The 24,042-nt window shown below is 43.3% G+C and overlaps 4 protein-coding genes across 4 annotated transcripts; 1 reads left to right on the top strand and 3 right to left on the bottom strand.

The window, feature by feature from the left end:
* Positions 1 to 14: 14 nt before the first annotated feature.
* LOC110763156 (peptidyl-prolyl cis-trans isomerase FKBP62-like) lies at positions 15 to 3,547 on the bottom strand. The gene is made up of 11 exons (XM_021965912.2): positions 3,253 to 3,547; positions 2,811 to 3,161; positions 2,603 to 2,683; positions 2,411 to 2,491; positions 2,123 to 2,317; positions 1,544 to 1,633; positions 1,223 to 1,398; positions 930 to 1,052; positions 690 to 836; positions 417 to 544; positions 15 to 342 (listed from the first exon to the last, which is right to left on the bottom strand). The coding sequence occupies exons 1-11, from the start codon at positions 3,449 to 3,451 to the stop codon at positions 204 to 206; spliced, it is 1,710 nt and encodes a 569-aa protein (XP_021821604.2). The 5' UTR covers positions 3,452 to 3,547; the 3' UTR covers positions 15 to 203.
* A 2,795-nt stretch (positions 3,548 to 6,342) lies between these two features.
* Positions 6,343 to 7,117, bottom strand: LOC148297962 (uncharacterized). The gene has a single exon (XM_088254043.1). The coding sequence runs from the start codon at positions 6,967 to 6,969 to the stop codon at positions 6,460 to 6,462; it is 510 nt and encodes a 169-aa protein (XP_088110169.1). The 5' UTR covers positions 6,970 to 7,117; the 3' UTR covers positions 6,343 to 6,459.
* Positions 7,118 to 10,019: 2,902 nt separating this feature from the next.
* LOC110763148 (alpha/beta-Hydrolases superfamily protein) lies at positions 10,020 to 11,803 on the top strand. Its single transcript, XM_021965903.2, has 2 exons — positions 10,020 to 10,511; positions 10,768 to 11,803. Exons 1-2 carry the CDS (start codon positions 10,114 to 10,116, stop codon positions 11,684 to 11,686), a joined length of 1,317 nt encoding a protein of 438 aa, XP_021821595.2. The 5' UTR covers positions 10,020 to 10,113; the 3' UTR covers positions 11,687 to 11,803.
* An 8,320-nt stretch (positions 11,804 to 20,123) lies between these two features.
* On the bottom strand, positions 20,124 to 21,490 carry LOC148297961 (uncharacterized). Its single transcript, XM_088246734.1, has 3 exons — positions 21,420 to 21,490; positions 20,855 to 21,336; positions 20,124 to 20,784 (listed from the first exon to the last, which is right to left on the bottom strand). Coding segments are annotated over exons 1-3 (1,134 nt in total). The 5' UTR covers positions 21,421 to 21,490; the 3' UTR covers positions 20,124 to 20,133.
* Between the last annotated feature and the right edge of the window lie 2,552 nt (positions 21,491 to 24,042).

Here is a 24,042-nt window from a genome sequence, read left to right as displayed (position 1 = left end):
GACAATAATATGAGGATGGATAAACGCCCTAATTATTTTTCCTTTTTCTTTCTTGTACCTTCATCAATTCTCTCTCACTACTTTACATCATACACAATTCATAAATCACGATCAGATATTGTTTACAAGAATCAACAGCCACTCCATTTTCAGAGTAGAAGCCAAGGTATCGGCGACCATTTTGCATCGCCGCACCGGCAGCCTCATCTTTTCTCATTCTCGACTTTCTCAACTTTGAGTTTCTTTGTCATACGTCCAAAGATGTTTGTGTAGAGCTTAGCATCCCTCTTGTTGCTTTCAACTTGTAGTCGTTTCAAATTCTTCTCAATCAACTTGACCTCCCTGTTCCACAGAGCACAGAACACTTCAAAACAAATTGTTCATATGGATTAAGAAAATCGGTTTTTTTCAGTTACCTGTTCTGAGGATCAACCTCGAGAGCTTTCTTAATGTCTAATTCGGCCAAGACCAAATCTGCAACTTGCATATATGCTTGTGCCCGTCTGTACAAGGCCTTTACATTATGGAACTCGATATCTAGTACCTGTGGAGGATCACAACATAGAAAATATGACGAGATTTGCCCTAATATTTTTTCCCCAAAACGTTGAGACATGTAGAATGATGAAAGCATGTGAATGCTAGAAGACGCAGAAACTTCATCCATCAGTTTTTTGGGTACAGCTTACCTTTGAACATAACTTGATTGCTTCCTGAAAGTCATTTAGTTTTAAGCTACATGCTGCACCATTCAACCAGAAAGACAGTCTAAGTTCTCTTGCTAGCTTTGACTCATCGTCCCCAAAGTTACCATCTTCACTAACATAGTCAACACCCTGAAATAAGAGGAAAGCAACAGAAAAATATGAAGTTGATTAAAATAGAACCAACATAAGGTCCATTTGGGAGTCAAAATTGCACTATGTTACCTTATCATACTTTTGTCCTGCTTTCTGATACTTCCCCTCTTTAAAGAGAAGGTTGCCTTCCTCTTTCTTCCTTCTGGCTGCCTCAAGTCGCTCATGATTGATCATTTCCCATGGTGCTTTCTCCTTTTCATAAAAGAGAAGTGAAGAGTGATAATTAAGAAAGTAATTGTAGTAGCGCTTGAAACTTTGTAGTTGTGAGAGAAAAATAGGAAATTTGTGCCTTCTAGCGTCATTACAAATATATTGGAAAAGTACTGTTTCAAATCCCACAATTTCATCAAAATGATCATTACCCTGATAAAATCTAGCATTTCAACTTCAAAGACGATATTTGAATGTGGTGGAACTACAGCCAGGTCCCGCCTTGCTTCAATGCTTCCAAATCCAAAATCAGGATGTATAGTCAATATTGCCTGTTCACCCTTCTTCATTGTTGCAACTGCTCGGTCTAAACCAGCAATCACTTGTTCTGTAGATTAGATGCAAATATTAGCCAGAAATCCTTTTGAGATTTCTTCTTGATTATCAGACAAAAAGATGCCGAGAGAGAGAGAGAGAGAGAGAGAGAGAGAGAGAGAGAGAGAGAGAGAAACAATGAACTTGGAGTAACTGACCTTCGTCGGTGATAAATTCCAAAGGCTGCTCTCCATCTATTCCTTTTTTCTCAAAGACAGTGCCATCTTCAAGACTAGCTATATAGCTAACTGCAGCAGTTGGAGATGTCCAGAAATGTTTAAGTTAATTAGTAGAATGGTACGATATCACAGTTTCATTATGTATTCCAAAAATTACTTACTATGACATTCAATAATAGTTGGTAAACCATCTGATAGAAGTTTTTTTATTAGTTACACATTTGGGGAGGGGGAATATCAACTTGGGACCTCCTTTTTAGAAAAAAAGTGTGACTATCAATTGGGCTATCCTGAAGGCCTGTAGATATTTGATATCAATGCCCGTGCATGATTGAAAGAACCTTTTCTTCTTGGAATAAATATGAAACTGACGAACATTTTTTGTAATTAACTACAAATTATCATTGAATGTGCATAATTTAACAAAATATTATCTCGCATTCTACATATACTTCACATTTCTAATTGCTTTCAAGATCAGGTAAACTTTTACCTCCAGGTACTTCCAAACTGATTCTAGTAATATTACTAAAATAATGCTTATCTCAATAAACTTACCAGTAACACTTGCACTTTCATTAGCAACCCACGCACCTTCCCCTTCTTTCAATACCTTCTTTATTACCTTGGCATCACCAGTAACATCAATAACAGGCTTGAAAGACACCAACTCCAGATCAATGTTCAGCACAGAACATGGAGGGACAGAATGAAACCCATTGTTTGCATCCCTCCCCTCCACACCAAAGGCATCTACAATTATTTATCAACTTTCATCGTCAGACGATTCAATTTTTTTCTTTTTGCCAGACATAGCAGTTTGATAACAAGGATCCAAAGACATACACTGAGGTTGAACAATTAATCTGACCTTCTCTCCCCTTTTCATTGTCTTGATTGCTTTTGGCAATGCTGAACAAAAATGACCTGAAACAAACACAAACCCCACGTTATTCAATTATCACAAATTGGTATAATCACTAAGGAATTGCCTTTCCCATTAAAATCACATCAGATTAAAATAAAAAAAGAAAATACCATCTTTCACATAGAATTCAATTCCTTCTTCTGGAGTCTCTGCAACAACGGTACCATCAACCAACGCCACCCGATACTTGACTGCATTAACAACAAAATTCCAATAAAAACATCCAAATTGATGTTGACAGAACTGTGATTACATGCTAACACAATATAATAACCAATAAAGAACTCAAATTGATTATATAATGAGGCATCAGAGTACCAAGAACTTCATCCAAATCACCAGGCCGCTCATTCCTCTCTCCTTTCTCGATAATTTTCTTCACAATCCCACCATCTTTGCTCAAATCCACCATTGTGATCCACGAAATGAGTTCGACTTCGAACCTAACAACAGCATTGGACGGCACAACAGAGCCACCCCCACCAACAACACCATAGCCCAGATCAGCAGGCAATGTGAACAATGCAATCTCTCCCTTCTTCATAGAGACGACGCCATGGTCCAAACCCTTCACTACTCGACCCTGACCGAGCTTAATGGTGAGAGGCTCGTATCTGTCTCTGGTCGACTCGAACTTCGTCCCATCAAGCAGAGTTCCAACGTAGTGCACTAAATTCAAATTCCCACACTCAATGTCTCTAAAATTATAATATAATTAAACAAACAATAAATAATTAAAAATTTTGAGCTGGCACTTTACCAGTGGCTTCGTCACCAAGCTCGGGGGTTTCGTAGCCATAACCGCGCTTGAGGAGCTTCTTCTGGAGACCAGAGGTACCGAGCTCTCTCTCTTCGCCGACTTCGAGAGGCGGCGCTGATTCGATCACCTCGCCCGGCTCCTCATCGAGGTCGTCCTCGTTCTGAATGTCTGACACGTCTGTGGCTTTCTCGGCCTCCATGGTGCAATCGGAACTCCAAGCGACGGTAGCACGGAAGCTGTGATTTTTCTGTTGGTGAGATTAAATTAGAGTGAGGGGATGAGCCGACGAGGCTCGGCAGTGGGGCGGTTATGTGGATAAACAAAAATAAGGAGGGAAAAAAAAAAACCCAGTATAGCTGCGCGGCTATACTCTGTATGTAAGTATATTCGGCTATACTCTTTGAAAAAAATTAGAATATTTAAATCGTATAGCCGAGCGGCTATACTATTTGAATAAATTCGAATATTTAAATTAGTATAGAGTATAGCCGCACTCTTCGAAAAAATTCGAATATTTATTTGTATAGCCCTTCGGCTATACGCTTTCAATAAATTGGAATATTTAAATCGTATGGCCGCGCGGCTATACTATTTGAATATATTCGAATATTTAAATAGTATCGCCGCCCGGCTATACCCTTTGAGTGAATTTGAATATTTAAATAGTATAGCCGCGCGGCTAAACGTTTTGAATAAACTCGAATTTTTAAAAGGTATAGCCGTTCGGCTATACGTTTTGAATAAATTTGAATATTTAAATAGTATAGCCGGTCGGCTATACGGTTTGAGTACATTCCAATATTTAAATAATATAGCCGCCCGGCTATACGGTTTAAATATATTGGAATATTTTTATTTTATTTTAATAAATTAGAATATGCCTATTTTATTTTATTTTATAAAAAAAATTTGTGTTTTTAGTTTAATATTTGTAATTAAGAAATATCTTAGCCTTATTTAATTATTATTTATTTCGTGAATAATTAGTATTTAAACATTTTAATTAATTTCATAAATTATATATAGTAATTAATTATTTTAAATTTTTTTTGGACTTTATTTTTAAAAAAATTCGTAAAAATTATTTTCGTTAGTTCAATATTTGTAATTAAGTAATATCTTAGCCTTATTTAATTACTTTAATTAGTAATTAGTTTTTAGTAATTATTTCTTTAGTGAATAATTAGTATTTAAATACTTTAATTAATTGCATAAATTACTTAATAAATAGTATTTAATTCGTTTAAATTCCTTTATGGACTTGAAAAACTTTTTGTAATTAAGTAATATGTTGCCATAAATATTGCAGGGTTAAACCCATAAACTACCCTCAGTAAGCATTAAGTTTATTTATGTCACTAAATATTTGACGTTCATAATTCACACTCTATGTGGGGGTTTCTTATCGTTCATTCATGTTCTTTTGATATTTGCAGTTGTGGTAGTTTCGAAGACCTTTACAACAGCTGGAACTATCTTACTGGGCAAATTTAATTGAAAAAATCAAATTATTTTAAATCATAAATTGTGCGAATTATAAACAAAAAAACGAATCCATGTTTTCACACTTGGTGGCTCGCGACTTTGCAGGTGGTCCCAAAAACCCATAGATTTTTTATGAAGCTTTGACTCGTTCAGTTGAATAATGTGGACATCACAAGAAAGCTCTAGAAACAATAATAAACTTTTGGTTTGTCACAAGATACGACTTTCCAATCTGTCAATTTTCATTTAATAGAAAATTAGAAATATTTTATCATATTTATCTTCTAGCATTTTTGTTTTTTTTTTTGTATGTATTTGTCGTTGTGTGTTAGGTTAGGTCGATATAGAATATAGTAATTCTATATTTAGCATTATTAATCCAATTTTTTATGCGACTTGCTAACAAACAATCATAATTATGTATAAGAAATTCTCTTATGCGGAATCAATGTAATTATGTGTATGGCTTAAATTAAAGAAAATTATTTGAAAATGGGTTTATTTATATCAAAAGATCTTGACTTATCAACTTATTTCGAAGTTGACATCAAACCAACACATAAGGAGATCTGACATTATTACCGTGCGGACTCGATGTATTTTTTACTATTCCTCCATGCTTTCCTCCTTATTTATAATGGTATTCGCACAATAATAACGTGTGGATATCCTAATGAGATAATAACGGATTATGTATAACACGCAATAAAAATTCATATCAAAATTAATTGAATTTAAGATAAACAAATTAATTACATATGTGTCATGGTTTTTGGAGTACAAGAATATTACTACGAGTGCTGCTATTTCCACCCCCTGTCCTATTTTCCCACCCACCTTATCTTCAAAATTTTAGAGACAAATTTACCCCTTTGTCAAATTACTTCTAAGAACTTAGGGAAAAAAAACATGTTTCACCCATTAAGAATTAAAAAAACTGAAAAAAAAATAATAAAAAGGAAAATTGAAAAAAAAAAAAAAAAAACCTAACGCATTTTTGTTTTGCACTCTTGAGTCAGCTGCCACAACCTCCTCTGTTGCCTTCTCAATCTCATCTCATCCACTTCATTGGTTGGAAGATAAATTTTGAATCTTCATAAAAGTAATTGGCAGTCTATATTCCCATTATATTACATATACCTAAACAGTATTTGGCTTTTTTTTAACGATATTTTCATTCTATCTGTATGGGCTTTTTGCTTCAAACATGTTGCTTTCATGGTGGATTACTGGGCAAGTGAGTTGTTCAAGTTTGTATGGGAAAAAAGAAGAAGCAAAAATTCAGCAGCCACCCACCCAACTACAACGCTGAAATTTTAAAGAACAGAAAGAGTTATTACTACCATTTTGCTATCTCACCTTTAAAAAGAAAACGTGCAACACCATTAAAAGAAAAATATTGGAATAATCTGGTATTCATCCAAAGTTTTAAAAAAAAAGGAACATTATGTGTAAATTGTAATATAATGTCAATTAAGCAATTAAAACCCAATTAAGCAATAACCCAAGTTTTTTTTTTCTCATAATTTTGCTTATATTTGTAGCAAAGTAGATAGGCTTTAAAAGTTGTCCTGAAACAGGATGCATATATACAAACAAACTCACTTCAAACTATCAAACCAGCTCTAATTTCAAAACCTGAATTTTGTACAAACACTTTTCAAGTTTCAATCACAGAAGAAAATGAATAAAAACCACAAGAAATTTCCCACTACAGAACGATCAGAAAGCAACACTTCTCTTTGTAACAGCATAGCTTCTGCTTCTTGGGTAGAACAAGTCAGGCTTGACATCACCAGCAGTATGTTCATCAAAATCAGCAGGCCCGTCTTCATCAATCCTTCCCATGGCCACGCTGCTACACTTGGGAAGCACAGCTTTTGATCCCATGGTGGTGGTTGTAGCAGATCGCTTCAGCTGCTGCTCTTTCAATATTGCATCCACATCAATCCTTGTTCCATAGCTTCTGGCAGAGGCAGCTCTGATAAGCTCTGAAAAATCATCACCACTGGCTTCACTCGACCCAGAAGTTGACCTAGAGCTGAAGCTTTTGGGAAGGCTTGAGGAAGGGAACTGGCCACCTGGGCCTCCCATGGTGTTGCCATAGCTCACTCTCTCAGCCACATCTGTCATGCTTCTCACATAAAAGTCCTTCGCTTTACTCAGAGCTCTGATGGGTACTGTGATGATTCTCATGAACTTGTTTTTGTTCTGTGCTTTGGTGCTTCTCATGTTGCACAACTTTTTTGTGTGACAAGATATCAGAATTGGTGATTGAGCAAAAGGGTTTTAGTGGGATTTGATTGTAATTGGGTTTATGAGGGAAATTAAAAAAATGAGAGAGAGAGAGAGAGAGAGAGAGGCAGAGGTGGGTTGAGAGGCAATGTGAATATATACGGTTTTGTGGAAGATGACCAAGAAACAACGTGCTTGAGCAAAGTGTGAACAAGGAGGTGGGTTTAGACTTTTCAAAACCCACGAGATTAGAAAAGGCAAAGAGATAAGAACAAAGAGGTGTGGTGTTCTAAGATTTTGGGCTTTTTTAATTAGGAATGTTAACTAATTTCTATTTTGTCTCTCTCTCTTTTTGTATTTCTTATGCAGTTTATTTCACGTGTATTAAATACAAAATATTGATATTTTACTTAAAAAGAGATTAAATAGTTTTTGAACACATTAAATACATAAATCTATGTACAAGTGGAATAATGTAACATAAACTGGATGAGGAATACAAGGATTAGTGATGTGGGCTAATGCGGCTTTTATCAGTTTTAGTTTTGTTTTTAACATGTTAGTTTGTTATCTTCTTGAAATTGGTACTTTAGATGTCTTTAATTGTAATGTTATCTAATAAAGTTTTTTTTATAAAAATAAATAAAAATTAATGAGGAATACAAGGAATGAAAAGCAAGAGGGAAAGAACCACAAAGTGTGGTGCGGTTGGCAAACTGCCACCTTCAATTGAGGAGCTATCTGGTGCCTCAATGGTAGGGGTTCGAAATCCGTTCGAAGCACTTTGTGGTTAGGGACAAGCCGAATCCCGAGCGAGAATTAGTCCCACTCTTCAAGTGTGGGGACACCTTGTGGTATTTTTATAAAATAAAAAAAAAGAGGTAAGAGGGAAAGGCGGTTTGCTTGCATTCTTAATTAATTTGAAATGATGAAGTAGGCCAAAATTGAAAAGACGGTTTAAGTTGACTATGGGGGTTTTCCACATTTGACTTTTTATTTATTTCTATTTTTATGTTGTTGTTGTTCCTCTCATCCATTTGATGAGTCATCTGGTGGCTTAATGGTCAAATTGCAAACCAACTACACGCTCATTTCTTGTAAAAGGAGCTTCTCTTCCATGGCAATCCTGTGCGTGCAAGTTAAAACAATGATCAACTTAATATAAAAAAATTCAATCATTTTTATTTCGGTCAAAATAAATAAATTCAGTCAATTGCTTGCCACTGCAATGCAATGACTGCTATCTAAAATTATTGAACATTTGAATCAGTGTTCTCCGCAGTGAGGCCATGGCAGACATTGACCCTGTCACACTATGAGTGCTCTTGACTGGTCTTGGTAATTTCATGAAAAAAAGACTTGGCGTGGGATAAAGTTTGAGATTTTTTATTTAAACCCCACACTTCTCTTAGTTCACCCCAATATTTAAATTATTAAGATGTAAGTTTTATTATTGTGTAAAAAGATAAAAAAAAGTCATCCAACTTAATACTTAACCCTAGTACATCTATACACACCCTACACACCCCACCACTCTTCATATTGAGTTTTACAAAAATACAAATTCTTCTACATCGTATTGCCAGAAACGTAGAACATTGACAAGCATGCCTCTTTAAAATATGTGTGGGAGTTGATGGAAAGACTTATTGATTGTTTGGTTGTAATGATCTTATTCTCTTCCCTTTGTTGATTGCTTGGGCGTTGATTGCTTTTTTTTTTACTTTTTTTTTTAATACATGATGTTTTGGTAAAACTGTTCTATTTCTCTAGAAAATATTAAATTTCGAATTTGGGGTTCCATTTGTTTGTGTTTTTTTTTGGCTGGGAATAGTAATATTATTGTCACTTCTGGAATTCCAGTATGCATCTAAAATCATAATCCTGCTACTGCTACTTCAATAGTTCGGTTATTTTTCTTGTTGCTTTTCCACTATGATAAAAGCTTCAATGTTTTCTCCATTGGTGGTCGATCAGATGGCCTACTCCTAGTGCAAAGTGTCAATTTAATATTAGAATTATCTGGCAACATTCAATCGTTAAATTGACACTTGTGTTGCAGCAAATGAAACGTCAATATTAGAATCAATTTGTTCTCTACGTATCACTTCTGGAATTCCAATATGGGTAGCTTGAATTTTTCTTCATGTTATACTAAGGATAGCTTGTGGGGTTTAAATAGAAAATTTCTTTTATTTCTTATTTTTTCAGCTTGGGGTGTATTTAAGGGTTGTTTGGGAAGATAGTGAGGTTTTCTTAGAAATTGTGAAAATTTAAATTAAAAGTTGGGGTGAATTTAGAACATGGGGTGAACTAAGAGAAGTGTGGGGTTTAAATAGAAAATATCTAAAGTTTAGACCCAAATAAATAATAAACAAGGTTTTTAAAAAAAAAAAAAAAGAGGCAAAGAATTATGTGCTTAACACGAGTTAAATATTATAAAAGAAAATTGAAAGCTGGCCAACATATATATATATATATATATATATATATATATATATATATATATATAATTTGTGGGCGCCGGTTGTATGCGTGTTTGGAAAAAATGATTAGGATATTGCAATCAAGTACCAATCACTTGAACATGTTTTTAACTGATATGGACATTTAAGTTTGACTTGAATAAAACAAGTATTATGACATTTCTTGTTTGTATGTTATTTGTTTGATACAAACGATAATTTACTTTAAATTAATTTAAATTATAAGGAGAGGGATTCAAACTCGGGTGTAGAGTGAGGAGCGCATCCGCTCTATCCAACTTGACTAAGCCTTATTTGTATGTTATCTAACGTGCCCAATCTTCTCAAATGTTCCACGAAATTATGATAAAAATTGAACAGAGACTTTTGACCAGAAAACGGCCCAAAGTTCAATAATTTGCTTCAAAGATTAGGCCCAAATTTAAAGGCCTCAAGGCCCAACCCAGATGGGCTTTTTCTTCTTTTGGTGGGTGCATGGAAAAAATACATGGGCTGCATTACGTATCTCATTTTCCACCACAAGTTTGTAGCAAGCAGATGTGTACATCTACAAGCCAAGAAGATATGATAGCAAGTACAATGCAGTCAAAATTTGCTCATCACTCTGTCGCAGGGACAAGCCCAAAAGACAATCAAAGACAAAGAGGAGCAAATTATGAAGGACCTAGGGCTGAAACTGGCGCTGCTGGTTAGCTTGGTTTCATCAATGGCTGTGATGGTGTACACGTGTCAGGCAGGCAGCAACCTCCACCCTCTGATCCTCATACCTGGGAATGGCGGGAACCAGCTGGAAGCCCGGCTAACCAGCAAGTACAAACCCTCTAGTCTGCTGTGCAGCCGTTGGTACCCATTTCAGAGGAAGAAGGACGGCTGGTTCAGGCTCTGGTTCGACCCGAGTGTCCTCTTGGCTCCTTTCACCTCCTGCTTTGCTGAGCGCATGACGCTTTATTATGACCCTGGTTTGGATGATTACCAAAATGCCCCTGGGATCGAGACCAGGGTGCCTCACTTTGGTTCCACCCAGTCCCTTCTCTACCTCGACCCCAATCTCAAGTAAGCTGATTTGTTGCTTAAGTTAATTGTTTCAATAATTGTTGCCATAGAAAGATGGTCTTAAAAAATTTGAGAAATTTTCACTTGTCACAAAGTTTAGAATATCAATTATGCTGCACAAATGTTACATGAACAATGTTGCATTTTATCGTTTATAATATAATATTACTGAGATTGAGAGTATGACAACATAACACGGGTGTTAAAAATCGATTTTATGTTTGCCCTACTAGTAGATAACTACATTTGTATATAGGCGCATCACGGGATACATGGCATCTCTAGTGGAATCGTTGGAAAACATTGGCTATGTCAACGAAAAAACCCTATTTGGGGCCCCATACGATTTTCGGTATGGTTTGGCACCAGAAGATCATCCATCCCATGTTGGTTCCAAGTTCTTACAAGACCTAAAAGATTTGATAGAAAGTGCAAGCACCTCTAATGGAGGAAGGCCAGTAATTCTTGTGTCACACAGCTTAGGAGGCCTCTTTGCTCTCCACCTCCTCAACCGGAACACACCTTCGTGGCGCCGGAAATTCATCAAACACTTTGTTTCACTCTCCACACCATGGGGTGGCACCGTGGACGAAATGCTCACATTTGCCTCAGGCAACACATTAGGGGTGCCCCTAGTGGATCCATTGCTAGTAAGAGAAGAGCAAAGGAGCTCAGAGAGCAACCTTTGGCTAATGCCAAACCCTAAATTATTTGGTCGTAAAACCCTACTTGTAATCACCCCAAATGCTACATATTCAGCCAATGATATTCCACAATTTCTCAGTGATATTGGATTTGAACAGGGCGTTCATCCTTTCAAAACGCGGGTTTTGGGCATGATGGATCAACTGATTGCTCCCGGGGTGCCTATTACTTGTGTTTTTGGAAGTGGTGTGAAGACAGTGGAGACTTTGTTCTATGGAAACAAGGGTTTTGATGAACAGCCTGAGATTGTTTATGGGGATGGAGATGGGACTGTGAACATGGTGAGCTTAATGGCACATGAATCTCTATGGTCTGATGTGAAAAATCAAACCCTAAAAACCATCAGAATTCCTGGGGTTTCTCATACGGCCATACTCAAAGACGAAGGTGCACTTGAAGAAATAGTCAGAGAAATTTCTGGGATTAATTCCCAGCTCAGTTTAGTTGAGAATGTAATTAGTGTTGAGTGAATTTTGATCATATGTGGAAAAAGCACTGCAGCAGCACTATATCTGTCCCACATCGGAAATAAGAACAAAATTGCTCTTGATACCAAATGAGCAAATAAAACGGGATTTTTTTTAAAATTTTCTTAAATACATATTTGAATTTTTAATTGAGGGCGAATATTTTAAAAAGAAGAGCATAGGAGTTCGGGGAAGACTGGGAAGGCCCGTGGGGCGGGACCCACCAGAGCGTGGCTTTCATAAAGTGCCAGGCTGCCAGCTCGGTGGTTTGACCGATCCTGAGGATCTAAAGATTTGTAATTCACTTTCCTCAAATTAAAAAAATAAAATTGTAAAAAGAAAAAAGATTTATAATTTACATTTGCCTCGATTGGCAATTTTTGGCTTTCCGGTGTCCGGTTTGACCACTTTCAAGTCTTTGGACGATTGCACAGAGAGAGAGAGAGAGATGCACTTGCTTTCTTATGACCAATCACGTACTTCCACGTGGTTGGGAACCGTGCGTTCAAAGAGCCAGACACTTTTTCCCTGGCTTAAGTTACATTTAATTTATATTAGTTAACTGTGTGATTATATAAAATTATAATATAATCAGAGTGAGGACTGACTGGGAAGTATAGCTTTGACTAATAATATTCTTTGGGGAATGCTAGCAACCTTCTCTCTAACCTTCTCCTTTGGACCTTCTCCATTTTTTGCTTGACATATGTCATTCTCTTTACACTTAAAACAATGTCATTAATATATGATACAAGCTAACTTTTGATTTCCAAATTTACCCTTATTAAATGTATTCAATTTATCCAAAAAAAATTCACAACTTTCTTACACCTCATTAATTTTTTTACGTCAATTATTTTTTATTTAAAGAAAATGTCTACTTTTAAAAATAATTTAATTTAATTTAAAAAAAAAAAAGGAAATGTCCATTTTTTTTAACACAAGGGGTTTAGATAGAAAAAAAAAGGTCTAAATTTGACATTAAAAAAAAGGGACATCCTCTTTTTTTTAAAAGCATACATTTTCTTTATAAAAAAAATAATTGAAGTTAAAAAAAAAATAATAAGATGATAAGAAAGTTGTGAAATTTTTTTGGATAAATTGAATACATTTAATAAGGGTAAACTTGGAAAGCAAAAGTTAGCTTGTATAATATCTTAATTAAATTGTTTTAAATGTAAGGAGAATGACACATGTCAAGCAAAAAATGGAGAAGGTCCAAAGGAGAAGGTTAGAGAGAAGGTTGCTAGCATTCCTCATATTCTTTTCTCAACCTACAGGTGGACTGGTAGTGGTGACATTTCCTGTATTATTGGTATGTTTAGAGGTCCACATCTAGGAGCTCATAACGTGGATCTTCATATTAGTTATATGATTATTTCATTAAATTTAAGTGAAGTAACTTTTCACATGAATCGTGTGGTTAATATTGAGGTCTACATCTATATTCCATATATGGCACTCTCACCATAAAACGACATAGGGTTTGCAAATTACCAACTCATCTAAAAAACCAACCCATCAAATGCTCAATTGCCTTTTTGGGTTTGAATCTTCACATCTACAAAAACAAATCCTAAAAAATAGAGAGAGAAATTTAGACTTCAACAAGAGAAGACTTGAAACAATTTACAAAGTATATTAATTTGGAGAAAGATAAAAAATGTTGAGCTGACAAAGTGGGAAGAACATTGTGCAAAGTGGATTCCATTCATGTACTTACTTATTGGAATAGCACAATTATGCATTGGCAAACATCAATTTAAATCGTATTGCATAAGGTTGAATACACAGAGAAACAATATTAATTACTAAATCCACAAGAATCATTTTGTCAAAAAAAAGATACCAATTCACTTACAAAAAGAGTTTTTAAAGTTTGCACACCAACTTATTCCTTAAGAAAAATAAAAGTTCATATGAAAACATGAACAAGTGACCACTCATAACATGCTCATATATTACAATTTATATCCATTATCTTAATGTATTTCTTCAACCGTTCTATCAACCCACTACTACTCTTTTCTTTTTCTGCAAGGGTTGGCCAAGCCATTGGTGGTTGATCTGACCATTCAAACCTGGGCATACCTACCATGAACATTGTTTGTACCATATCTGACCCTCCACTCGTACAACGACACGTGGATCTCATAAACTCGCCCAAGCACCCAAGGCCTCGGACAATCGGCATAGGCTACTGATGATATTGTCTCAAAGCAGCAAAAGATCATTACAGGGCCCAACACAGCCTACAATCGGTATCCCCTACCGATTCTGCAGAATCAACCTCGAAGCACCCGCCTGAAATATCTAAGGACTCGTGTCAACCTCATAGGGCCCTCCCACGAGTCCCACATCGAAAATGAGCGCTAAGAGCATACTAAATGCCCTCTATAAGTATGCCCCTCCCACTACAATACAGGGGTAAGACTTTTCAGCTTGACTTTTATACTTCTATATGGTCAACAGCAAGAGCTCTTAAAAACAATCTTACTTGAGCATCGGAGGGTCTTAGGCTGGTTCCACACCGGTTCCATAGACCTCACGAGCTTCGCTTATCTTCTATTCAGGATCAGCATCCAAGGACAGGAAGAATCGGCATCCAACACCCAATCGATCTCTTGATCGTCCATCCCACTTGTAAGTTGCACTCATCTCTATCTATTCAAGATTTAGTGCCGACAGATTGGCGCCGTCTGTGGGAATCGCTTATCGATCAACCCATATCTCAAAACAAAGAACTCTGAGACCAAAAAATGAATCCATCTTCGGCCCTCCCTACCGATGGCCCCATCCTCGGCCTCGTTGGCGAGCCGAATCCAACTCCCTTGCTTCAGACACCTGCTCGACCGACCACCCTGGAGGCTCGGATGGAGACCCTACAGCAGGATATGGCAAGAATGCAGGAGCACAACAATGTTCTCGCCTCCAAACTGGATGACACCCAGAGGCAACTGCATCAACAACAAACACTCTCCGCCCAGTTGCAGAACGATCGGGAACCAGCCACACAGCTTCGGCAGGAGAAATCGTTTAAAAGCGTACGAAAGCCCACTTTCCAGGATAGAGGGAAGCAGCAGGCCGCGAACGGACCAACTGTCTCCCGAAGACTGTTCGTGCCCACTCCGAAGGAACGCCATCCCGAATATCGCGTTTATTCTGATTGCCGCGAGAGGATCAACGATCGGCGCAGGGAACGGCAGTCATCACCCATCCAGGTCCGGGCGAAGCTAGACGATCCACGCCTGGAGGTACTTGGACCAAAATCCCCCTTACGCCAGAGGTACGGCGCGATCGGCCTGGAAGAGACGGACGAATCAGATTATGTTCCAACATCCCCAGGAACCACAATCTCATCGGCAGGGCCCTCTGCACGACGCCACAGCCACCGATCAAACCAAGACAACGATCGGCGAAAAGGAAATTACGAGAGAAGCCCCAGCCGAACGGCAGACCAAGGAAGGCGAGGTCACAATACTGACCAACGCACAGGGAACCGAGCGATCGAACCCTTTGGTGACGATCTTCCATCTACCGATCCGACTATTCGTCTCCTCCTACAGAAGATGACTCGCATCGAGAAGGAACAAGACCAGGCTCGGACACCAACATGGGGAACGGTACAGCCAGGGCCGTTCACCAATCGAATCCGGACATTCAGACACGAGAAGGAGGTCCAAGCACTCCGCATATCGTTTTATTCGGGGGTCGAAGATCCCGTTACCCACATTCATACCTTCCAATCAGCTCTGGGTTGCAAAGGACTGACGGACGAAGGCCAATGTTTGCTATTCCCCTCCACCCTGACCGGAGCCGCTCTGAATTGGTTCTATCGGATGGAGCCAGACACGGTCGACAATTTCAATCAGTTGAAGCAAACCTTCCTCAACCATTTTATGATTCAGACCGATCGCCTATATTCCGCCGATGATCTATATACCGTTCGGCAGCAAGACGATGAGCCGTTGAGGGAATATGCGGCTAGGTTCAGCCATGAGTACTCCAGATGTCCGGAAACTGACGACAGGGCGGCCTTCGGTGCCTTCAAAAGCGGCCTTCGGTCGTCTCAGTTTCGTTATTTGGTCCACAGCAGCAACTGGACCACCTACTCCGAATTAATGAAACAGGCGGCTATCCACGCCAAGGCTGAGCATTTCAACTCCAAGGGATCGGCTTCGACCCCAATAAACAAAACGGCGTTGACCGATCAGCCTCCAACGCAGAACTACGACCGATTCCCGGTCGACCGATCGGCAAACCAGGCCCCCTACCGAACGGCACCCCCTGTCCCTGCTTTTTCCACTCAGCGAAACAAGCGGAAGGACAACTTCCGGGAACGGCAGGACAACAACAAGAAGGGCAACCACAAGGGGAATCGGCCAGACGAAATCTTCACTTTGCTCAACACCACTTATGAGCAAGTTCTCCTGACCGAAGGGGATATGATACCGAAGCCGAACAATCGGAAACTCCCTCGCCAGAGCGAAAAAGACACCGGTGTCTTCTGCCGGTACCACCAATACAACGGCCATGATACGGAATCATGCATCGCGCTGCGCAAAATCGTTGAACGCCTCATCAATGACGGAAAGCTGGATCAGTATTTAAACACCAAGCCAGCAACGGATAACTCATTGAATCGGCAGATCAATATGATCAGTGGAGGGGCGCCTATTGCCGAAGCCAGCAACCGATCCGTTAAAAACTACGTTCGTGCCGTACGGCATCCACAAATCCTCAGCGTGGCGGGAGGACGCAATGACAAAATTCAACGCAACGGTTGGGAACCTATCACCTTTTCTGAAGAAGAAGAGCGAGGCATCATCTTCCCCCACTCTGATCCTATGATCATACGGGCTGATATATCGGATTTCGACGTAGGCCGAATCCTCATCGACACCGGCAGTTCGGTCAACGTGCTATTCGCCGACGCTTTCAACGCCCTCGGCGTGGACCCTCGGCATCTGAACAAGGATATCACCCCTCTCCTGAGCTTCTCTGGCGACGTGGTTGAACCAATCGGCAGTGTCCAGCTCCCGTTCGCTGTCGGTACCATCCCCAGACGAACGGTCCTCTACACCCATTTTCTAGTGGTCGACTGCCCAACGGCATACAACGCTATCATCGGCAGGACGGCGCTCACAAAAATGAAGGCCATGCTGTCACCACACATGCTCCTCCTCAAGTTCCCCACACACGCTGGCGTCGGCCAAGTGCGAGGGGACCAATTGAGTGCACGGACGTGTTACGTTTCGGCAACCAAGGAATCGGCAAGGGCTGCGCTTCGCGAAACATACTCGGTCGCCACCAGCTTGGGCGTACCGAACGGCAGGGGGACGGACAAACCAGATGACCCCCGAGATGAGACTGTAACCCCGCAAGCGCAACCCGCCGAAGATTTAGAACCAGTCACCCTCTCCGAAGCACAACCGGACAGACAAGTTCGAATCGGTACAACCTTGAGTCCGGCACTCAGGGCCGATTTTATCACCTTCCTGCAAACCAATGCAGAAGTCTTCGCCTGGTCATACGACGATATGCCCGGCATCGCCCCGAGTGTCATCAGCCACAAGCTCAGCATCTGCTCCACTTTCAAACCCATCAGGCAGAAACGGCGGGCCTACGATGCCGAACGGTATGAGGCAATGAGGCTCGAAGTAGACAAACTGAAGACCATCGGCTTCATCCAGGAAGTAACCTACCCAATTTGGCTGGCAAATTCGGTTTTAGTCAAAAAATCAAACGGCGCCTGGAGAATGTGTCAAGACTATACCGATTTAAACAGGGCTTGCCCAAAGGACAGCTTTCCTCTGCCACGGATCGATCAGATGGTGGATGCCACGGCAGGCCATGAACTTCTCAGCTTCATGGATGCATACTCAGGCTACAACCAAATATTCATGAGCCCTACCGATCGCGAACACACGGCATTCATCACCGACAAGGGACTTTACTGCTACAACGTCATGCCGTTCGGCCTGAAGAACGCTGGGGCGACATACCAGCGATTGGTCAACAAAATTTTTTCCGACCTCATTGGCACCTCGATGGAAGTCTATGTGGACGACATGCTGGTCAAGAGCAGAACGGCATCGAACTCCCCATTTTCTACATTAGCCATGCTTTGCAAGACGCTGAGATTCGGTACCCCGAGCTCGAAAAACTCGCCTACGCTCTCGTCCTTTCAGCACGCAAGCTTCGGCCATACTTTCAGGCTCACAGTGTTACCGTCCTCACCAATCAGCCTCTGCGCCAGATACTCCAGAGACCGGAGACATCCGGTCGGCTAGTCAAATGGGCCATCGAGCTCGGCGAATTCGACATCCGCTACCACCCTCGTCCTGCCGAGAAGGGACAGGCTGTAGCCGATTTCATCTCTGAGTTAACCGCGTCCGAGGGGCCAGTTTCGAAGGACGCCGCATCCGATTCATCTTCGACGGTACCAGTCGCCCACCCGACCGAAGGAATCTTTAATCCGTCAATTCCACTTTGGACTCTCTACGTGGACGGTTCGTCCAACCGACAGGGCAGCGGAGCCGGCTTGGTACTCAAGGCCCCTGACCAGACAACCATCGAATATGCCATCCGATTCCAATTCCGGACTTCCAACAACGAAGCCGAATATGAAGCTCTGTTGGCCGGCCTTCGGCTCGCTAAAGAAATGGGCGCTCAGCAACTCAGGATCTGTAGCGACTCACAACTTGTCGTGAACCAGATACTGACTGAATTTGAAGCCAAGGACACTTCGATGGTTGCCTACTTGACACACGCTCGCCGATTGCTGCACCACTTCACTGCGTACCAAGTTCAACAGATCCCCAGATCCGAGAACAGCCACGCCGATGCTCTATCACGCCTTGCATCAGCGATCGACGACAACATAGGGCGCCGTGTGCCGATCGAGGTCCTCACTCGGCGCAGTACCACCGACCTCGAAGTACATGCCGTTCGGCAGGATCCAAGTTGGATGGATCCTATCCACGCCTACCTCGCCAACGGCACGTTGCCTGGCCCCAAACCTGAAGCAACGACTATCCGCCGCCGATCGGCACGATACCTCCTTCTGAATCAGATTCTCTATCGGCGTGGTCACTCCTTACCATTGCTTCGGTGCATGACCCCGCAGCAGGGAAACTACGTCCTACGAGAGATTCACGAGGGGGCCTGTGGGGACCATTCTGGGGCTAGATCATTGGCTTTCAAGACCATTCGGCAAGGGTACTACTGGCCGACTCTCCATGCCGATGCCACCACCCTGGTCCAGAAGTGCGATCAATGCCAGCGTTTCGGCTCCGTTCCAAAGCTGCCTGCCGAACCACTCTCTCCGATTGTTAGCCCATGGCCCTTTGCCCAATGGGGTTTAGACCTCATCGGCCCTATGCCCCAGGGCAAGGGACAGGTCAAATTCGCCATCGTCGCCGTCGACTACTTTACCAAGTGGACCGAAGCCGAAGCTTTGGCAACAATCACTGCAGCCAGGGTTGAACATTTCGTATGGAAGAATATCATTTGTCGATTCGGCCTCCCGAACGCAATAATCACCGACAACGGAAAACAATTCGACTCCTCTCAGTTCCGGCACCTATGCCACCGATTTGGCATCAACCTGTTCTTCGCCTCCCCAGCACATCCGCAGTCGAACGGCCAAGTCGAAGCAATCAACAAGATCATCAAGAAGACGCTGAAGAAAAAGCTTGGGACAGCTAAAGGAGCTTGGCCCGATCTCCTTCCGGAAGCGCTATGGGCCATTAATACCTCCTATCGACGGTCGACTGGCGAGACGCCATTTTCCCTTGCCTTCGGTTCCGAAGCCGTTGTTCCAGTCGAGATCAACGCACCATCGTGCCGAACGGCATCTTACGAGCCAGAGCAAAACGAAGCCCAGCTCACTCTCAACCTGGACCTCATTGAGGAACACCGTTCCCAGGCTCAGCTTCGGAATGCCGCCTACAAACAACGGACTTCCCGCTACTACGACTCGCGCGTCAGACGCCGATCGTTTAAAGTAGGGGACTGGGTACTACGCAAAATCTCCCTCGCCACCAAGGACTCCAACGACGGCACCCTTGGTCCATCTTGGGAAGGTCCTTACGAAGTTGTCACCATCTGCCGCCCAGGCACTTACCGTTTGCGTGGTACCGATGGTCAAACCCTCGGCCACCCTTGGAATATAGAACATCTCAAATATTACTACAAGTGAACGCCCCTTCGGTCATCAACTTTTGTAATCGGTTTAATTTGGAACTCCCTATTCTATACATACGGCACTACCATTCAGCAATATTATGTCAAACATACTCTACATACGACATGCGCACATACAGAATTAAGGGACATGGCACATTAACCCGAAACAAACTGAACATTGATAAATAAGGGGCCACAGAAGGGCCATCTGTCTTTACAATACGCCGTTCGGCACGCTCAAAAATGTTAAAAACAAAAGTCTACGAGGTGGGTGGATCGGCTTCGGTCGCTACAACATCGACATCAGCTGACGCAGGCGCAGGATCAGTCGACGGCTCGGCAGTAGACGTAACGGCAGCCCTCGGCCCGGGATGACCTTCCTCCCCACTGCTTGAATCGGTGTCGTCGGTTTCCTCGGCCTCGGCATCCTCGCCCTTGTAGGCCTCCACCATCTCTTCGGTCACCCCTTCCGGCAGCGGTGGTGGATCCCGGAGGAAGTTCAGGTTCAGCTTCTTGTCAGCATTATACCGTTTGACTCGATAGAGAAAGTCGTCACATTGCTCCATGACCTCTCTATCCACCAAACGTGTAAACTCCTCCGACGATCGGTAGTCCGCAACGGCCTTCGCCTTCTCCTCTACTAGCTCCCTGGCATGCGACCGCTCGGCCGCATCCATCGCCACCTCTACCGCTGCCTTCGCCTCATGGGCAGCCATCACGTCCAGCTCGGCCGCCGCCAGCTTCGACGCCAGCTCAGCAATTTTCGCCGCATTCTCCTCGGCACGCTGGTCCGCCTCCTGCAGCATCTTTCCGGCATCAGCGATCTTCGAACGGCCCTCTTCAAATCTCTTTTGGTACCGTTCGGCAGCATTCACAGCTCGCTTCGCGCAGAGCCACATGTCCATATTAGCCTGCCACACCAACGGACACATTCATACATGCCGAATCAAAGTATCCTTAAGCTACAAATCCTACACTTACCGCTGCTTGGAGACGGAAGGCCCGACCGGTTTGTTCACGCAACGTCTTCGTTGACAGTTGCTCCAGCTCAGCCAGCTCCATCTGAGCACCGTCAATCATACAGTTGATGAACGGCACAGCCTTCCGAGGACACGCGATGTTAACCGGTCCCTCCTCTCCCTCCACCTCATCATCAGGGATCAACACCGATGTCCCCTCGTTCGGGCCCCTTGGCCGTTTCGGCAACGGCGTCACATCGATGGGACCCTCGATCTGCCGTTTGCCCGTCATTTGGAGGTGAGCCTCCCGAACGACCTCTGCCTCCGCCGCCCTCTTCTCCCTCCGGCGGTCAGCCACCGTCTGCTCATCAGCCGACGTCCCTCCCGCTGGCCCTGCCGTCTTTCTCTTCTTCGGCCCGGGGGACTGAACCTTCTTCGTCTTTGGCGCCCCTTGCCCCTCCAGACGCCTCCTCGTCGCCTCGCTCATAGGCCTCCCTCCTGCCACTGCAAAACAGGAAAAGCACGATGTCAAAAAGGAAACGGCAGCATAGAAAAAAACACCGACCCTGCCGAACGGCATCTCTTACTTTGCCTTTTTTCTTCTTCCTCTTCCTCCTTCACCCTCCGATCGTGTTCGGCCCTACCGATCAGGCCTGCCTTGAACAGATTCCGGAAGTAGAGCAGCTCCTTACAAAACCGATCTTCTTCGGCAATCTTCGCTCTCACCCTCTCGATTGCTTCAATCTCTCTGATCGGTGCGGCCGGCCGTTTCAAGGACACTGAAACCAAAATACCAACGGTCAGTACCCAAAAAAAAAAAAAAAAAAAAAAAAAAAAAAAAAAAAACAACACTATTAACCCTGCCGAACGGCAGGTTCTACCCTACCGACTGTCTGGAAGGACGTAGGAATCCTCCTCTCAACGATAACTCCGGGTGCCGATTCCCAATCACCGGAGACAATCACTCGACGCTTGCGCCACGTCTTTTGAGAGCTCGGCACCCCCACCACAAAGTGCCCACGCTGCCCTGCCGAGAGACAGTTGGACTGAACCCACCCTCCATGATCGGCACTCTTCGCCCTCGTCACACTGTACAGCTGGGCGAACTGTTCGTAGCTTGGCTCCCCCTCACCGGCCAAGCTGAACGCCGTGATCGTCCCGAGCAGCGTAATCCAAAAATTTGGGTTATACTGCCCTGGCGCATAACCGATCGCCGCCAGGATCTTCTGCACCGAATGCTTTAACGGCAGCCGAAGGCCATGCTTAAACACATCTGTGAAGAAGACCACCCCCTTGTCATTGTCACTTAGCGACTCTAAGGGCTCCGGAATTCGCATCCCTACCGATTCCGGAATGTTGTACTCCGACCGAATCTTCGCCAACTCGGATTCGGTCAGTGTGTTCGGCTCTAAGTCATCTACTCCGAACACAGGTTCCGTGGGCTTCGCCATCGGGATCCGTTGCCTACCCCTGACGACCCTCAGCACCCCTTCCCCGGGAACGGCAACAGAGACACCACCCCCATCGGCCTCACGACCCGAGGTCGAAGGCTCATCACCCCCAGGCACCCTCGTTGAAGTACCCCCAGCCTCGGCACGCCCTCCTGCCCCCTCCACTATCTCACAGCTCGAAGAGCTCGCAGATTCAGAACTCCCACTCTCTTCGGCAGAACTCCCCGAGGACGACTCATCCTCGAATGCCCTCGGACTACGCCTACGCTCGGATTCGGTATCTGACATCTACAAACAACACACGAACGTACACTAAGGGCTGTGCTAGAATCCAAATCCTATTCTACCTCCTAAAAACACTACGTTCATACGTGTTCATGCGTGTTCATGCTTGTTCATACATTGTTCAAACATAAATTCTTGCAATTCAACACTTTGATCCATGGGAATACGAAAACACGGCAACATACCTTGTTTGCACGGTGGCTCAAGTTCGTCGGAAATCGCCTCCGCCTTGTTCAAACTTGCCGGAAATCGCCTGCTCAGCCTCAGCACGGTTGCCGGAAATCGCCTCTCACAAGCTCTCTTTGCTCTCAAAATTTCCAAGTATTTGTACTCTCGTCTTCTCCTCACATTTATAAGGCCGATTTAGCATCGGGAAGCGAAGCGACGCATCGGGATACGAAACGACGCGGCTCTTCACAGCCATGCCGACACGTGTCACGCATGCATGGGAGAGACCAAACGTCAGTTGCAACGCTTCCAATCCTCGGAGACGCTTCAACTTCCCGAACGTGGCAGATCTAGCCACCTTCGAGCACAACTCCACTAACTAACGGCAGGCGCACATTGATGAGTTCTCACTCACCTCTCGTGCCGAACGGCAGGCGCACATTGATGAGTTCTCACTCACCTCTCGTGCCGAACGGCAGGCGCACATTGATGAGTTCTCACTCACCTCTCGTGCCGAACGGCAGGCGCACATTGATGAGTTCTCACTCACCTCTCGTGCCGAACGGCAGGCGCACATTGATGAGTTCTCACTCACCTCTCGTGCCGAACGGCAGGCGCACATTGACGAGTTCTCACTCACCTCTCGTGCCGAACGGCAGACGCACATTGATGAGTTCTCACTCACCTCTCGTGCCGAACGGCAGCCGCATATTCATGAGTTTTCACTCGCCCCTTTGCAACAACCGGCACATCATGCCGTCTCCTATCCAAGCTCACTCCCTTGGGCACTTGGGGGACTACATACCACCATCGGCAATTATGGGACCATTGTGTCCGGGTCAGAATGCCGAATACACATTCAAGTCCCCAACCGAGAAGCTTCTCAATCGGCAACTTGGGGGACTACTGTTTGTACCATATCTGACCCTCCACTCGTACAACGACACGTGGATCTCATAAACTCGCCCAAGCACCCAAGGCCTCGGACAATCGGCATAGGCTACTGATGATATTGTCTCAAAGCAGCAAAAGATCATTACAGGGCCCAACACAGCCTACAATCGGTATCCCCTACCGATTCTGCAGAATCAACCTCGAAGCACCCGCCTGAAATATCTAAGGACTCGTGTCAACCTCATAGGGCCCTCCCACGAGTCCCACATCGAAAATGAGCGCTAAGAGCATACTAAATGCCCTCTATAAGTATGCCCCTCCCACTACAATACAGGGGTAAGACTTTTCAGCTTGACTTTTATACTTCTATATGGTCAACAGCAAGAGCTCTTAAAAACAATCTTACTTGAGC

This window comes from Prunus avium, chromosome 1, assembly GCF_965620075.1.
Source record: "Prunus avium chromosome 1, drPruAviu1.hap1.1, whole genome shotgun sequence".
NCBI classification, from domain to species: Eukaryota; Viridiplantae; Streptophyta; class Magnoliopsida; order Rosales; family Rosaceae; genus Prunus; species Prunus avium.
Note: the sequence above shows the minus strand (reverse complement) of the source record. Positions and strands in the feature narration are given on the sequence as shown.